This window comes from Tachyglossus aculeatus, chromosome 8, assembly GCF_015852505.1.
Source record: "Tachyglossus aculeatus isolate mTacAcu1 chromosome 8, mTacAcu1.pri, whole genome shotgun sequence".
In the NCBI taxonomy this organism is placed as follows: domain Eukaryota; kingdom Metazoa; phylum Chordata; class Mammalia; order Monotremata; family Tachyglossidae; genus Tachyglossus; species Tachyglossus aculeatus.
In genome coordinates this window covers 5,732,475-5,749,685 of record NC_052073.1, presented here as the reverse complement: position 1 = coordinate 5,749,685, position 17,211 = coordinate 5,732,475, and the positions used below count along the sequence as shown (strand labels likewise).

General features: G+C 45.6%; 1 protein-coding gene across 3 annotated transcripts in view; it reads left to right on the top strand.

The window, feature by feature from the left end:
* UNC13C (unc-13 homolog C) overlaps positions 1-17,211 on the top strand; it is a 217,730-nt gene that overhangs the window by 168,247 nt on the left and 32,272 nt on the right. For 2 of the 3 annotated variants that reach the window (XM_038750270.1, XM_038750271.1), the window contains 5 exons: positions 3,238-3,315; positions 6,304-6,381; positions 6,900-6,929; positions 14,686-14,774; positions 16,574-16,723. In XM_038750270.1, the coding sequence (XP_038606198.1) occupies positions 3,238-3,315; positions 6,304-6,381; positions 6,900-6,929; positions 14,686-14,774; positions 16,574-16,723 (425 nt within the window). The remainder of the gene's footprint in view (positions 1-3,237; positions 3,316-6,303; positions 6,382-6,899; positions 6,930-14,685; positions 14,775-16,573; positions 16,724-17,211) is intronic. The other variant, XM_038750272.1, reaches the window with a different exon arrangement.

Below are 17,211 nucleotides of genomic sequence, written 5' to 3'. Positions count from 1 at the left end.
TGATTGATTGATTGAGGGAACTGAGGCACAGAGAAGTTAGAAGCGACTTACCCAAGGACACCTGGCCAGGATTAGAACCCGTAGGCATTGCCTAGTAAAAATGTTTTCACTTCTCCCACAATACAAGATCAAACACGGGTCCTTTTGGGACCGGGACTCACTGCTGCTCAAATTTGGTAATAATGTCTGAGTTTCCACAGGCCTCAGAAAACCAGTAGGGTTTTGTGGTGTTGTTTTTCCGTAATGAAATTACTCTGGCAGTCTCTGCTGCCATTTTGAAGCAGCAAATTGGGAATCCTGTTCTTAGGTACTAGAGGATTAGGCTCCTCAGGAAAAGTCCCAGAGTAATTTGCAGGATTCTGTTGAAAGTTTGAACAGCTGCAATTGAAAGATACTTCAGTCTGGTCAGCCATCTGCCTTCCTAGATTTATCTGTCTGCCATTCGCTGAAACTTCCTCCTCTCAAGGCCGAGGTTCTTCCTTCAATTGCCATATAATCTGTGCAAACCTCTTGATGATGCTGCTTGTGGTTGGAGTTGACGGGTCTCATCCTAATTCCATGTTTCCAGTCTGGCTGCCTACATCGGTGCTATTTATTGAGCATTTCCTGTGAGCCGAGCACCGTACTAAGCATTTGGGAGAGTAATTTAATTGATTTAATTGTGGTATTTGTTAAGTGCTTACTATGTACCAGGCACTGTACTAAGCATTGGGGTAGACACAAGCAAACGGGGTTGGACACAAGCCCTATCCCGCATGGTTAAGTGCTTACTATGTACCAGGCACTGTACTAAGCACTGGGGTAGACACAAGCAAACAGGGTTGGACACAAGCCCTATCCCGCATGGGGCTCACAGCTTTAATCCCCATTATACAGATGAGGTAAATGAAGCCCAGAGAATAATGATAATAATAATAATAATAATGGTATTTATTAAGCACTTACTATGTGCAAAGCACTGTTCTAAGCACTGGGGGGGTACAAGGTGATCAGGTTGCCCCACAGGGGCTCACAGTCAATCCCCATTTTACAGATGAGGTAACTGAGGCACAGATAATCAATCAATCAATCAGTCATATTTATTGAGCGCTTACTGTTTGCAGATCACTGTACTAAGCGCTTGGGAAGTACAAGTTGGCAACATATAGAGACAGTCCCTACCCAACAGTGGGCTCACAGTCTAGAAGGGGGAGACAGAGAACAAAACCAAACATACTAACAAAATAAAATAAATAGAACAGATATGTACAAGTAAGATAAATAAATAAATAGAGTAATAAATATGTGCAAACATACGTACATATATACATATAGAGAAGTTAAGTGCCTTGCTCAAGGTCACACAGCTGGCAATTGATAGAGCCAGGATTTGAACCCATGACCACTGACTCCAAAGCCTGTGCTCTGTCAATCAATCAATCAATCAATCAATCGTATTTATTGAGCGCTTACTGTGTGCAGAGCACTATACTAAACACTTGGGAAGTACAAGTTGGCAACATATAGAGACGGTCCCTACCCAACAGTGGGCTCACAGTCAGTGAAGTGACTTGCCCAGGGTCACTCAGCAGACAAGTGGCAAAGTCAGGAGTCCTTCTGACAGTTGGTAGACATTTTTTCTGCCCATAAGGAGCTTATAGCCTAGAGGGGAAGTCATGCATTAATATAAATAAAGTCCAGATATGTAACTACGTGCTCTGGGGCTGGGGATGGGGTGAATAAATCGTGCAAATCCAAGTGCAACAGTGACACAGAAGGGAGAGAGATTAGAGGAAATGAGAGTTTATTCAGGGAAGGCCTCTCGGAAGAGACGGGCCTTCAGTAAGGCCTTGAAGGAGGGAGAGGGATCGTCTGTCAGATATGAAGTAGGAGGGCATTCCAGGCCCGAGGCAGGACGTGGGCGAGAGATCGGCGGGGAGATAGAAAAGATCCAGATCCAGTGACAGAGAAGCAGCGTGGCCGAGTAGAGCAAGAACCTTGGAGTCAGAGGGACCTGGGTGCGAATCCTGGCTCTGCCACCTTGGGCAAGTCACTTCACTTCTCTGGGCCTCAGTTACCTCATCTATAATAATAATAATAATGACATTTATCAAGTGCCTACTATGTGCCAAGCACTGTTCTAAGTGCTAGGGGATACAAGGAAATCAGGTTGTCCCACAGTGGGGCTCACAGTCTTAATCCCCATTTTACAGATGAGGTAACTGAGGCCCAGAGAAGTGAAGTGACTTGCCCAAAGTCACACAGCTGACAAGTGGCGGAGCCGGGATTCAAACCCATGACCTCTGACTCCAAAGCCCGCGCTCTTTCCACTGAGCCATGCTGCTTCTCTATAAAATCAATCAATCAATCAATCAATCAATCATATTTATTGAGCGCTTACTGTGTGCAGAGCACTGTACTAAGCGCTTGGGAAGTCCAAGTTGGCAACATATAGAGACAGTCCCTACCCAACAGTGGGCTCACAGTCTAAAAGGGGGAGACAGAGAACAAAACAAAACATACTAACAAAATAAAATAAATAGAATAGATATGTACAGGTAAAATAAATAAATAAATAAATAAATAGAGTAATAAATATGTACAAACATATATACATATATACATGCTTATATATATATAAAATACTTATCTATAAAATGGGGATTAAGACCGTTAGCCTCACGTGGGACATGGACTGTGCCTGATTATCTTGCATCTACCCCAGTGCTTAGTACAGGGCCTAGCACAGAGTAAGCGCTTAACAAATGCCATTTTTTAAAAAAGATGTGAAACACTGCCATTTCAGATCACGATTCTCCATTGGTTAAATACCAGAGTACTCTGTAACAGACTGACCCTATCCCCCAAACTCACATCCTATCAAATGAAAACCCTCCTTCGTCTTACTTTGGGGGGAAAAATAAGTTTTAGGTCGGTGCCATGAATAGGGCCAATGGATGCTCTTAGCTAAAGAAGACCATCTGATAAAGCCCGTAGGCGTTAAATCACCAAAGATTACTGATTCCCCTTCTCTAGCAGCCTGGGAAAACTATGAGAGTGTCATCTTTCTGAATGGTTTGGAGGATATTCTGCCCAGAGACAGAGGGATGGATTAAATGACCACACAAGATCCCTTCCACCTAGGTTTCTTGAAGTTTATTATTTGAATGAGCCAGTGAACAACGTGGATGGTTATTCAGCTGTGTGTGTGTGTGTGAGTGAGTGAGAGCGTAACCTTTGTTCTGTGTTCTTTGTCAGACGATCTGTAAAGTCCTGCTGCAGTATGCTGCGATTGTGTCCAGGGATTTCCACTCATACTGTGATAAAGACAATACGGTAAGTAGACAGGGCTCACCGGAATGAAATGCATTCCAACTCTGTTGTACAACCCTTAGCACACAGTACAGTGCTCTACTCCCAGAAGGAGCTCAATCAGTACTACTGCTTGATTGATTTGCTACTGAATTGCCTTTAGGGACAGCTCCCCATTTGAGAGATATTTTCCTAACTCCCGTACGTTCCCCCCGCAACTTCATTAGTTCTCCTAATCACCCCAAATTAGATTGATATCCCCATTCCTAGCCCCCTTCACGTGATGAAAAGAGACAGAAGTGAAAGCCGCTTCTTAATTAGAGTGACAGTAGAGTTGAGTTATTAAATCGGTCAGTCAGGCAAACGTCTTTATTGAGAGCTTACTGTGTGCAGAGCACTGTATTCAGAGCCTGGGAGAAGGCAATAGAACAATATAACGGACATATCCCCTGTCCACAATGAGCTTACAGTCTAGAGGGGGAGAGAGACATGAATATAAATCCTTTTTTAGGCAGCTTTGTTCAAAGAAAATTAAATGTGAATGTTTCCTAGCTGGGCATTAGACCCTCATCACCTATTGTGTAATGACAACCCCTTGAAGATAGTCACTCACCAAATCATTTAAGCAACATATGTAGCATCTTGTGCCCAAATTAAATCATTCATTTTACTACCAAGGGAGGGGGTTGGACTTGGAACTTGCGATTTGCCTGGCAGGATATAGCCCCCCAATAAGGGGGGCTGGTTGAGGGGGCAGCTATTTTGTTTTATTTGGAACCGAACCGTGGCGTTCAGAATACCAGTCAAGATTCAGAATTGACTCATCGCATCATCTTTAGTAGTCAGTTAAAAAGTTCAGAGAAAATCCTCAAAGCCTTTTACTCTCTGAAGCTGCAGGCCAGACCCTGGGCAACACGCTGTTGCCATATACTTCTTCCTTGTCCTCTTTTCCATGGGTAGTAGTAGTCAGTTTACAGATTTACTCCGCTCTGAGAGCCAGAGAGGCCTTCTTTTCCTAGCAAAGATCGTATCTACGGAAACAATTGAACACTCCCTGAGGAGGAGGTTCAAACTGCCAAAAGGCTGAGCCCCACATGGGACAACCTGATTACCTTGTATCTACCCCAGCGCTTTGAACAATGCTTGGCACATAGTAGGCGCTTAACAAATAACATCATTATTATTATTATTTTTATTAACTGGTGGCATGCAAGGGGAGGAGAGGATGTTTGACAGTTGACGCAGGAGCTTTGGGGAGCAAACAAAGAATTTGAGGAGAGTGCCCACACACAACTGAAAGACGATCTCCATGGCAGTAGCATCCCCCTCTCACCCTGTGAGTGAGAGCAATATTTTTCCCTAGAGACAAGAGTTGTCGGTTTCTCCGCCGCCAATCCTAAGCAGCGTTGCTGGCCCATTCCCCGACCGTGAGAGAAGACACCGCTGTCTGCTTGCTCCTGATAAGCTGAGCTTCCTTCCCTCCTTTCTTGGCAATATGCAGGCTAAGGGGGATGGAGTCTTTTCTTTCCCTCATTTTAATTATGTCATTTTGTTCTGATCCAGACTCCCTTGAGGGCTAAAGCCCAGTGAGTCGGGAAATGATTTAACGGCCACTCTGAACTTCAAATTCTAATCGCAGATATGGCCATGATGGGGCTCTAAAGGAGGGTTTTCTATCGGTCAGTCATATCAGCGTGGCTCAGTGGAAAGAGCACGGACTTTGGAGTCAGATGCCATGGGTTCGAATCCTGACTCCGCCACGTGTCTGCTGTGTGACCTTGGGCAAGTCAATTAACTTCTCTGAGCCTCGGTTACCTCAACTGTAAAATGGGGATTAAGACTGTGAGCCCCACGTGGAACAACTTGATCACCTTGCATCCCCCCCAGCGCTTAGAACAGTGCTCTGCACATAGTAAGCGCTTAACAAATGCTATCATTATTATTTTTATTATTATCATTTATTGAGCGCTTACTTTGTGCAGAGCGCTGTACCAAGAGCTCGGGACAGAAGAATATAGAAGAGTTGGCAGACACTTTCCCTAAACACAGTGATATTTGGCTGGGATTCTGCCTGCCTTGGCTAGAAGCAGCGTGGCTCAGTGGAAAGAGCATGGGCTTTGTAGTCAGAGGTCATGGGTTCAAACCCTGGCTCCACCAATTGCCAGCTGTGTGACTTTGGGCAAGTCACTTCACTTCTCTGGGCCTCAGTTCCCTCATCTGTAAAATGGGGATTAAGACTGTGAGCACCCCGTGGGACAACCTGATCACCTTGTAACCTCCCCAGTGCTTAGAACAGTCCTTTGCACTTAATAAATGCTATCACTATTATTATTATTACAGCTCAGACAGACAGCAGATACACAGTGGAGCTGGGTTTAAAACCTAGGTCCTCTGACTCTCAGGACCTCGCTCTTTCCTCAGGTTTAGCTTTGACTTAAGCGGTTTTGTAGTGGCGAATTGATTTCACCCTACGTCAAGCAGGAAGTGAAATGACCCCTCTCTCCCCCACCCTTTAAAAACAATTTTATATATCAGACTTCAGTGCTTAGAACAGTGCTTTGCACATAGTAAGCACTTAACAAATACCATCATCATTATTATTATTATTATTATTCTAACGGTAATGGTATTTGTTCAAGGCCTACTACGTGTGAAATACTATACTAACCACTGGGATAGTTACCAGATAATCAAGCTGGACTGATTATCCTATCCTATTTGGGGATCATATTCTCAGAAGGATTTAATCCCCATTTTACAGCTGAGGAAACCGAGGCCCACCGAGAAGTGAAATAACTTGCCCAAGTTCACATGACAGGCAGGAGACAGAGCCAGGATTTGTTCATTCAATTGTATTTATTGAGTGCTTACTGTGTGCACAGCACTGTACTGAGCGCTTGGGAAGTACAAGTTGGCAACATATAGAGACGGTCCCTATCCAACTCCCACGGCTGTGCTCTTTCCACTGGGCAACACCGCTCCTCTGCTGCTGCTAACGTTTTCCCTTTGCAGCCCTGCATCCTGATGAACAACATCCAACAGCTCCGGGTCCAGCTGGAAAAGATGTTTGAATCCATGGGCGGGAAAGAGGTGAGTGCAGATTTTCCATCCTGTGCTCTCTGTCTGTCTGCTTAGAGATCATTAGCGCCGAGGCCCGTGCCAAGGTTGGCAATCTGATCCAAGCCTCTCCTGACATTTATGTGAAATAAGAAGTGGAAGAGTCAGAAATCCGGAGAACTCTCGAGGCTCTTCTTTCTAGAACAACCACGCCCCAGCTTTGAGAGTTGAGCCTGAAGAAATCTTTCCCTTGCTTGTGGTAATGTCAGTGGGGGAAGAGGAGTGTAACCTTTGGGTTAGGAAAAAAATAACCCACACACATATATATGCTAATGGTCTGTAAAGGTCGATCATTATTAGATGTTTTACGTTCCATTCTATAGTGTCACCTTGATATTAGTGTCTGCATTGGAATAGAGTTTGTGCTGGTTTTCGATGTGCCCGTGTGCTTCGTCGGCACCTCAAAATATCTGTGGAAAATGTGCTTTGTGTTTCGTTCGTAATGTGTCGTGTCTTTGTCCGATGCCTGTGACGTGCAATCCACTGAGCAGAAGAAAGAAGCAGAGAGATTCTTTTATGAGGTTTGTGATAGTAAGCATCTTCCCTTTTCCCCAATCGATCGTGTTTCCGAAGCCACCGGGGCCGCGGCACTCCCTCCCGGCCAACACCTGGTCGTTTTGACCAGGGACACGAGCGGTTTAAAAGAAATCGACCTCCTCCCCCCACCAACGAGGCGATGGCGATGGTGGGGAGAGGTGGAGGTGGAAGCTCCCGTCTGCAAAATGGCAGCTGGGACCAGGCCAGAGGGTAACAGGAGTGTCTCAGGGAGCAGGGGTCTCCCCTCGCTCCATAAGGCTGTTGGGAGTGGCAAACCTGGATGCTCAGTGTGACCTGAAAGCAACGGGAAATAATGCACTGGCCATTGAGATATGCCCGTCCTTCGCCAGTAATCCACCTTGAGTGGCGAGAGGAGGAATCAGTTCATTCCCCCTTTTAGACTGTGAGCCCACTGTTGGGCAGGGACCGTCTCTATATGTTGCCAATTTGTACTTCCCAAGCGCTTAGTACAGTGCTGTGCACACAGTAAGCGCTCAATAAATACGATTGATGATTTGACTCTGGTGGGCGAGGCGCTCTGGAATCCCCGCAGGGCAGTGCACAACTTTAAAATGGAACTTTCCTTCAGAATTCCCCACAGCCCCTGTGCAGTTTGGAAAAAACACAGCCCCGTGGCCCCAAATACTCCATCCCATCCTCCCTGTCATCCGCCTTCCAGAATTCAGCTGGGGCTGCCTTTGGCCTGCACAAGCCCAGCCAGACCATAACCACAATCATCTCTTTGGGGTCATTCCCCGGCTCTGCTCTGCTTTGGGGGCCTTTCAGTGTCCGCTTTGCTTTGGAAAAAAGTCCCGGAAAAAAATGCTAATTTCTCAGGGGAAATCCTCCCCTCTCTCGTCTGAGATTTTCTTGGGCCTGGAATAGTTTATCCTAATCATCAAGGAGTCGGTGTCGCTTTTAAATTGGGAGATATTTTTAAAAGGGCTCCCTTTCATCTCTTGGGGGTCATTTTTATGGCTTATAAAGTGGATGATCTCTGGCATGCAAGCTTCTTCCTCAGAACGGTTGCGTATCACCTGGGAAAATCAGAAAATGCCCTCAATTCTCAGCTTGTGGAAATGGAAAGCAGAAGGGGTTAAAAAGATACCAGCCTATCCCCACAGAACCCCAAACACCCCTAGATAATAATTATAATAATTATGGTACTTGTAAAGGGCTAACTCCGTGGCAAAGCACTGTGCAGAGGTGGATGGGAAAGAATCAGATTAGAGGCAGTCCCTGTATTACTTGGGGCTCACAGTCTAAAAGGGAGGAAAAGAATGCATTTTGCCCCTCTTACTTCCAGACGAGGAAACTGAGGCCCAGAAATAATAATAATTGTACTTGTTAAGTACTTACTATATGCCAAGCACTGTTCTAAGTGCTGGAATAGATACAAGTTAATCAGTTTGGACACAGTCCCTGTCCCACAAGGGGTTCACATTCTTAATCCTCATTTTACAGATGAGGGAACTGAGGCCCAGAGAAGTGAAGTGACTTGCCCAAGGTCACACAGCAGACGTGGCAGAGCCGGGATTAGAACCCAGGTCCTTCTGACACCCAGACTCTTGCTATCTCCACTAAGCCATGCTGCTTCTGTCTTGCCCACATCATACAGCAGGCTAGTGTCAGAGCTGTTATTAAGCCAGGCCTCTTGACTCCCAAGCTCCCAAGCCCATATTACTTATTTAAGTTTATAATAATAATAATGATGATTATTATGATGATGTTAATAGTATTTATTAAGCACTCATGTGTCAAGTGCTATTCTAAGTGCTGGAGTAGAAAGGAGTTAATCAGGATGGACGTAGTCCCTGTCCCACCTGGGACTGACAATCTATGTAAGAGGGAGAACGAATAATGAATCCCTATTTTACAGATGAGGAAACTGAGGCACAGAGAAGTGAAGTAACTTGCCCGAGCTCACATAGAATGATATTTCTGTTTGGCCTAGGATGGAGCAAAGTAGGTTATTTCCTGGCCATGTTTGGAGAACAGAGTAAACATGCTGATTTTTGTCCAAATTCCAAGACTTAGGTCATTTCTCTTCAACATGAGCAGAGCTAGGATTCATCAGTGTTAATAGGTTGTTCCGTAAGCTATCAACTCAATTCTGAACACATGCAAAATTAATAAGGCATTCATTTGGCTCGTGTAATAAACAATTGCATGACTTTCAGCTGGGGTGGAGTGGGGGGAAGTGGAGGAAGGGGGATGGCCCTCAATTCTCCCAGAATTATCTTGCGCTTTGGGAGACAACCACTGATTCACATTCCCCGGAGAACGTCTACTAATTCTACAATATTGTACTGTCTCAAGCGTTTAGTACAGAGCTCTGCACACAGTAAGCGTTCAATAAATACCACTGATTGACAAGGTATCTTTGAAACCCTCCACCAGGTTCAAAAAGCATGTCACTGACGGGGATTTCATCCCCAGGGGAGACTGTAGCCTTGTCCACATGTAGTGATAATCATGATAATAATAGTCATGGCATTTTTTAAGCATTTGTGAAACAAAACAGTGTGGCCTAATGGAATGAGCGAAGGTCTGAGAGTAAAAGGGGAACCCAAGTTCTCAGCCTGATACTGTCACTTGCCAGCGATGTGACTTTGGGCAAATCACGTTCTCAGCCTGATATTGTCACTTGCCAGTGATGTGACTTTGGGCAAGTCATTTTACTTCTCTATGCCTCTGTTTCCTCATCTGCAAAATGGGAATTAAATATCTGTTCCTCCTCCCTCATAGCTTGTGAGCCACATGTGCTGTACTAAGTACCGGGGTAGATACAAGATGTCCATTCTGATTATCTTGTATCTATCCCGGTGCTTCGTACAGTGCTTGGCACAGAGTAAACATTTAACAAAAGCAATGAAAAGGGCCCAGTTTTGCCTGGTGCTAGGCAAGATGGGATTTGGGATTCCTCAGGAGGGGTTGAGAATAGTCTCTTCTGAGTCTGTGGCTTCATTTTTTTTGAAATGGTATTTGTTAAACGTTTACTATGTGCCAGGCACTGTACTAAGCGCTGGGGTAAAACAAGCTAATCGCATTGGACATAGTCCCTGTCCCATATAATAATAATAATGATGATGGCATTTATTAAGCACTTACTATATGCAAAGCACTGTTCTAGGAGCTGGGGAGGTTACAAGGTGATCAGGCTGTCCCACTGGGGTCTCACAGTCTTAATCCCCATTTTACAGATGAGGGAACTGAGGCCCAGAGAAGTGAAGTGACTTGCCCAATGTCACACAGCTGACAATTGGTGGAGCCGGGATTTCATTCATTCATTCAATCGTATTTATTGAGTGCTTGCTGTGTGCAGAGCACTGTACTAAGCGCTTGGGAAGTACAAGTTGGCAACATATAGAGACGGTCCCTATCCAACAGTGGGCTCACAGTCTAGTCATGGGATTTGAACCCATGACCTCTGACTCAAAGCCCAGGCTCTTTCCACTGAGCCACGCTGCTTCTCTAAGCATATGAGGCTCACAGTCTTAATCCCCATTTTACAGATGCGGTAACTGAGTGACGTGACTCGTCTAAGGAGACGCAGCATCAAGTGGTGGAGTCAGGATTAGAACCCAGGTCCTTCTGACTCACAGGCCGGTGCTCTATCCACTAAGTCACGCTGCTTCAACAGATTGCCCCACCTTTGGATTTTGTTTTGGAACACAAATGTCAAGTCAAATGGGGGCCATTTCACATACCCTCTGTTGTGTAGGGACCGTCTCTATATGTTGCCAACTTGTACTTCCCAAGCACTTAGTACAGTGCTCTGCACACAGTAAGCACTCAATAAATACAATTGAATGAATGAATACAGCCACACTGATCTACCTCTCCATTTCCCACCCACAGCAGATAGCCTAAATAAAGAGGAGCATTCAAAAACTGACCCGTTCAGTGGCGGGGCCCCAAACCAAGAAACAAAATCCTATTATTTAGGGTTGTTTTTAAACCGACTTCATGATTCAAGAAGGGCAGCACTTTGAGAAGAGAAACTAAATTTTAAAGTGCAGAGGTGGTTTGTGGTGTGACTTCCTTTAATGGAAACCGATGAAAAAATATCAGTCCACAAACAGCAGTCTTTTTACACGTCGGGTGACGAAGAGAAATGTTGATGTTTGATCCTTAGGAGCGTGATTCCCTGCTAGATTTTCAGCTTCTCCAGGGCAGAGATCATGTCTATTAACTGAAATGTATTCTCTGAAGCGTTTAGTGCAGTGCTCTGCACACAGTAGATGCACAATAAATACTGTTGAGTGGGATGAGGCGGATTAGGCAGCGTGGCTCAGTGGAAAGAGCACGGGCTTTGGAGTCAGAGGTCTTGGGTTCAAATCCCGGCTCCGCCAATTGCCAGCTGTGTGACTTTGGGCAAGTCACGAAACTTCTCTGGGCCTCAGTTCCCTCATCTGTAAAATGGGGATTAAGACTGTGAGCCACCAGTGGGACAGCCTGATCACCTTGTAACCTCCCCAGCTCTTAGGACAGTGCTTGGCACATAGTAAGCGCTTAATAAATGCCATCATTATTATTATTCCCATTTGAGGGACAGAGCGAACAGATTCCAAGGCAGATCTCCTGCTGTCCACTGTTCCATCCTACCTTCGGACGGTCCCGCTTCATCCAGAATCTGTATCTCCCTGGAAAATCAGAGAAGCAGCATAGCCTAGTGGATAAAGAGGCCTGGGAATCAGAAGGACCTGAGTTCTAATCCCAGCTCCGCCACTTGTCTGGTGTGGGACAGTGGGCAAGTCACTTCCCTTCTCTGTGCCTCACTTCTCTCAACCGTAAAATGGGGATTAAGATTATCTTGTATCTACCCAGTGCTTAGAACAGTGCCCAGCATGTAGCATGCGCTTAACAAATACCATTTTTATTATTACTACTAATAATAAATCTTTCCTGGAATGTTCCCTTGGAAATCAATTTCATTTGAAGTTCCCTTGAAGTTCCCACTTCTCAAAATGGCCCCGAAGTCAGACAGCTGCCCAATTAGCAACTCCTGTCAAAGTTCACCAAACAATGCAAGTCAAAAGTGAAAGCCCAGTAGCTGATTTCAGTTCTTTTTTTCCTCATTTTTAATCAGGTAGATTTCCACTTGGAAATGGTCATAATTCAGAGTTTGCCAAGTTCAGATGCCAGTGATTTGTGTTTCCCCTTAAATCTCAGGTGAATATTTTTAAATTTGATATTTGTCAACTTGCTGCCTATTAGACGAATGCAATAGCCCGCTCATATTAATAAATTAGCTGCCATCGCATGCAGCATTTACCAGCTTTTTAGCTCTTGTGTGTGATGGACAGAGGATGTCGGTAGTTACCTGAAATTAGAAATTAGAAAATACAAGCCAAAGGGTTTCAAAGTCCTATTAGTTGGTTCTAGTCCTGGCCTGATCTCAGTGGAATAGAATTCCCTGTTGACCTTTATATTGAGGAATTTTATTCTTATATCATTGCTCTAACATTAGGAATTAAAGACAGTATATATTTGAGCTGTTCTCTACCTATAATGCATCCTTCTAATGGATGAGCTAAGGGTATTGTCGCCCCGTAAATCAGCACCAACTGAGGTTAACATTAATCAATCAATCAGTGGTATTTATTGAGCGCTTACTATATACAGAGCACTGTACTAAGTGCCTGGGAAAGTCAATATGACAATAAACAGACACATTCCCTGCCCACAACAAATTTGCAGTCTAGGTGGGGGAGACAGACGTTAATATAATAAATAAATTACCGACACGAACGTAAGTGCTGTGGGGCTGAGAGCGGGGAAGAACACTGATAAATACATGTCGGTCTGGGTAGGTAATATTGGGGTTGAGAGATTCAGGTTTATCCCAATTCCGATGTGGCATCTCCGTCCGCGAAGAGGGAAGGGTTAAGTCATCTCCCCTAGATGATTAAAGCTCAGCAGCAGAAGAGAACTGGGTATTTTTCCACTTCAGTATTATTTACTTTCAGATCCCTTCTCTATCGTTTCTTTGCAATCTAAAGATACTACCCGATGCAAAAAGTCATCAATAGCAATCAAGATGTGACTTATTTATTTATTTTTTTTTTTGCAAATGAGCAGCCGTTCAAACTGCTTGGTAAAAGCTCTTTTCTCAGCCCAACGATCGATCGGAGGCAGGAGAGCCAGACAAGGTCCCCAGATTAATTCTCGGCCCTGAGAGCAGCTGATCTTCTCTGCCTTCCACAAACCCCAGTTCTCCATGGAAACGAAAGTTCTCTTTTAAAGTTTGCATTCGAAGAGCAGCCCCAAAGAGAGTTACCTGGGGCAGGTGGAGAGGAGGGAGGGGAGGGATGTTTGCCTTGTCTCAGCATTTCATCTTCAATTTTACTAATGAGAGCTCCTCCAATCACTCCCCTGGCTCCAAAAGCCATCATACTGCCAAGCTCTTGGTTTCTGGAATCCAGTAGTTTTCCTCCTTTTCCCTGTTAAAAATGTAATTTCCCACCAACAGAGACAAGAGCAATAAGGGAGAGAATGTGACGTGGATTCATCACCCTCACTCTCGGGTGGAGAAACTAAAGATTTAAAGGGAAAACTTTGCTTTTGACATCGTTTACCTAAAGAGTGGAGAGAAACAGTGGTCTCTGCCTACATTTTGGAAAACTCTGGGAAGGGTGGGGAATCGGGGATCTCAAAATCCCACTATCAGCCATGCTCCAAATCCTTTCTTGTTCCCATTGATTGCCGAGAGTGCTGAGTCCATGAAATGGATTCTGGATAGCCCCTAAATTTCCCAACCATACCATCCCTGAATTTGGGATTTGCCCAGATAGCCAAGATGACCGTTCCTCTGGGCACAAAATTCCTCCAACCCTCTTATAGACATCTTCAACTGAAACGTCCTTCTGAGGAATCCTTGATTCGATCCCATTCACTCGGATTTGGGTCTGGATTCTGGGAGCCGGAGAGAAAATCGGGGGAGTGAATTTCACTCCAAGAGAACCTTAGTGTGGCTTCCAAAGGTTTGGCAGTGGGGTAATGAAACACTGTGACATTCTCCTCCAGAATCCTGAGATGCAAGAGAACCCGCACGGAGGAATGTGAATTCCCGCAGTCCAGAAACAAGTGCCTCTTGTCTCAGGGCCTTCGGTTTCCAAAGCCTTGTTCTCTGGAAGGGTCTGAGAGTCTGCTGGACCTCTGGCCTCCTATTAGGAGGGGAGCTGTGCTGGATGTATTTATCACCTCCGCTGCTTAAATTGGTCCAATTTAATCACTGCTAATGGGAAAATATGGAAACACCACCCCGAGACAGTCATGAGAACCCATTCCGGAAGGATTTGGGATGTTCCAGAAGGGGATCCGCTTTCATTTGGGGTCACCCCCTTCAAGACTGGGATCCACGGGGTCTCTGGGATGGAGCCCATCTAGAATGGAACTAGAAGGATTCCGGATGAATGCATGGGACCCTAAAGAGGGTCTTCCCCCTGGGGACCTGAGGGGTCTGGAAACTTTCCAGTGATTTCCAGACACCCAGCTGCATCAATATGCAAAAGCCATGCTCTTCGACTTTCCTTAGCCGATTGTCGTTCACGAAGGCAACGCATTTTCTGATCGGGCGGTGGTTGCCTCATCCGGGTGTCGTTTCCATATTGGATGGTCCAAAAGCAGACAAGCAGGGGGTGACGTGGTTGGCGAGATACCAAGGCCACCGCTTGGCATGGAAGCTTTCAGTAGCGTCGGGAACCTCGGCTGACGTTGCTCCCCATTTCTTTGCAGCTGGACCCTGAGGCAAGTACGATTCTCAAAGAACTCCAAGTAAAACTCAACAGCGTCTTGGATGAACTCAGCGTCACCTACGGGGAAAGGTAAAGACCCTTTCCAAGCACCTAGGAAGTGATTTTCTTTCCCCAGAGGGAGACAGCTATGGGGACACTGGAAATGAACGAGTGATCTGGGGCATGTTTGCCCCTGCCCGGCAGCATCAGTCAGTCATTTGTATTTATTGAGCGCTTACTGTGTGCAGAGCACTGTACTAAGCGTTTGAGAGAGTACAATAGAACAACAAACAGACCCATTCCCTGCCCACAATAGGCTTACAGTCCAGAGGGGGAGGCAGACATTAATAAAATAAATATATTACAGATATTCATTCATTCATTCAATCACATTTATTGAGCGCTCACAAGGACTGTACTAAGTACTTGGGAGAGTACAATAGAATAAACAGACCCATTCCCTGCCCATAAGAGCTTACATATGGATGAGAAGCAGCGTGGCTCAGTAGAAAGAGCACGGGCTTTGGAGCCAGAGGTCATGAGTTCAAATCCTGGCCCTGCCAACTGTCAGCTATGTGACTTTAGGCAAGTCACTTAACTTCTCTGTGCCTCAGTTATCTCATCTGTAAAATGGGGATGAAGACTGTGAGCCCCCTGTGGGACAGCCTGCTCGCCTTGTAACCTCCCCAGCACTTAGAACAGTGCTTTGCACATAGTAAGCGCTTAATAAATGCCATCATTATTGTTAATATTACAAAAATGCCATGGGGCTGGGAGGGAGGAATGAATAAAGGGAACAAGTCAGGGCGATGCAGAAGGGAGTGGAAGAAGAAGAAAGGAGCACTTAGGGAAGGGCTATTGGAGGAGATGTGCCTTCAGTAGGACTTTGAAACAGAGGAGAGTCATTGTCTGTTGGATACCAGCGGGAAGGGAATTCCAGGCCAGAGGCAGCATGTGAGCGAGGCTATTAAAGGAGCAGGGCTGACAGAAACACTCTGTCGTCTATTTGGGAGGTGGAAGAGAGCAAAAATATAGGCAAGAGGAAGGGGCAAACCGCATCTGACCCAGGAAAAGGTGGGCAGAGGAATCAATCAATCAATCAATTGCATTTATTGAGCGCTTACTGTGTGCAGAGCACTGTACTAAGTGCTTGGGAAGTACGAGTTGGCAACACATAGAGACGGTCCCTCCCCAACAGTGGGCTCACAGTCTAGAAGGGGGAGACAGAGAACAAAACAAAGCATATTAACAAAATAAAATAAATAGAACAGATATGTACAAGTAAAATAAATAAATAGAGTAATAAATATGTACAAACATATATACATATATACAGGTGCGGTGGGGAAGGGAAGGAGGTAAGATGTGGGGGGATGAAGAGGGGGGGAGGGGGAGAGGAAGGAGGGGGCTCAATCTGGGAAGGCCTCCTGGAGGAGGTGAGCTCTCAGTAGGGCCTTGAAGGGAGGAAGAAGAAAGGAGCACTTAGGGAAGGGCTCTTGGAGGAAGGAACCTCCAAAAGCTTTGAGCAACCACTGGAGCGTTTTGAAGAATGGGAATGTGTTTGCGAAACAATCCATCAATCAGTTGTAATTAATGAGCACTTACTGTGGGCAGAGCACTGTATTAAGCACTTGGGATTGGTAGACACATTCTCTGCCCGCAAGAAGCTTACAGTCTAGGGGGAGGAGGTTAGAGAAATGAATCTGGGGAGTAAAGCGAAGTGTGGACTAGAGAGGGGAGAGGCTGGAGGCGGAGAGGTCAGCGAAGTGGTTTAGGCAGTAGTCGAGTCAGGTTGGGAGAAAGGTTAGGGACCTCCCGGTTGAGATGGAGAGGGAAGGGCTTTCATTGTGTATTCCAGGATTCTTTTCTTTTTGTTGGAATTTCTCAAGTTTCCAGCTCACAATTGAAGAGTGTGTCCGGCAGATGTCTGTGGAGCTGAATCAAATGAGGGGGAATGGAACTCCGGCTTCCAACCGGAATCATGCCGCTATGGAAGCCGAGATTGTCTTGAGGCCCCTCATGGACTTCTTGGACAAGACGTAAGTTTTTGCAGGAGTTCGCCTTCCCGCCACGGAGGGAGTCTTGGTCCTCTGCAAGATCTGGCGTAGTGGCTAGAAAACGGGCCTGGGACTCAGAAGGTCATGAGTTCTAATCTGTCCCCTGCCACTTGTCAGCTGTGTGACCATGGGCAAGACACTTCACTTCTCTGGGCCTCCGTTACCTCATCTGGAAAATGGAGATTGAGGCTGTGAGCCCCATGTGGGACAGGGACTGTGTCCAACCCGATTTGCTTCTATCCACCCCAGCGCTTAGTTCAGTGCCTGGCACATACTAAGTGCTTAACAATTACCACATTTAATATTATTCTTTACCTGAGGTCCTAAAGAGAGGCTTCTCTTTTCCTCCTACCGCTCAGACACCCAGGCTGGTTAGTGTAAGCAAGAAAACCCCAGGAGACCAGCTGTTAAGAGAAACAAACGGTCTGAACAAGAAGAAAGAGAAAATGTCCAACTCTTAGAGAAGCAGC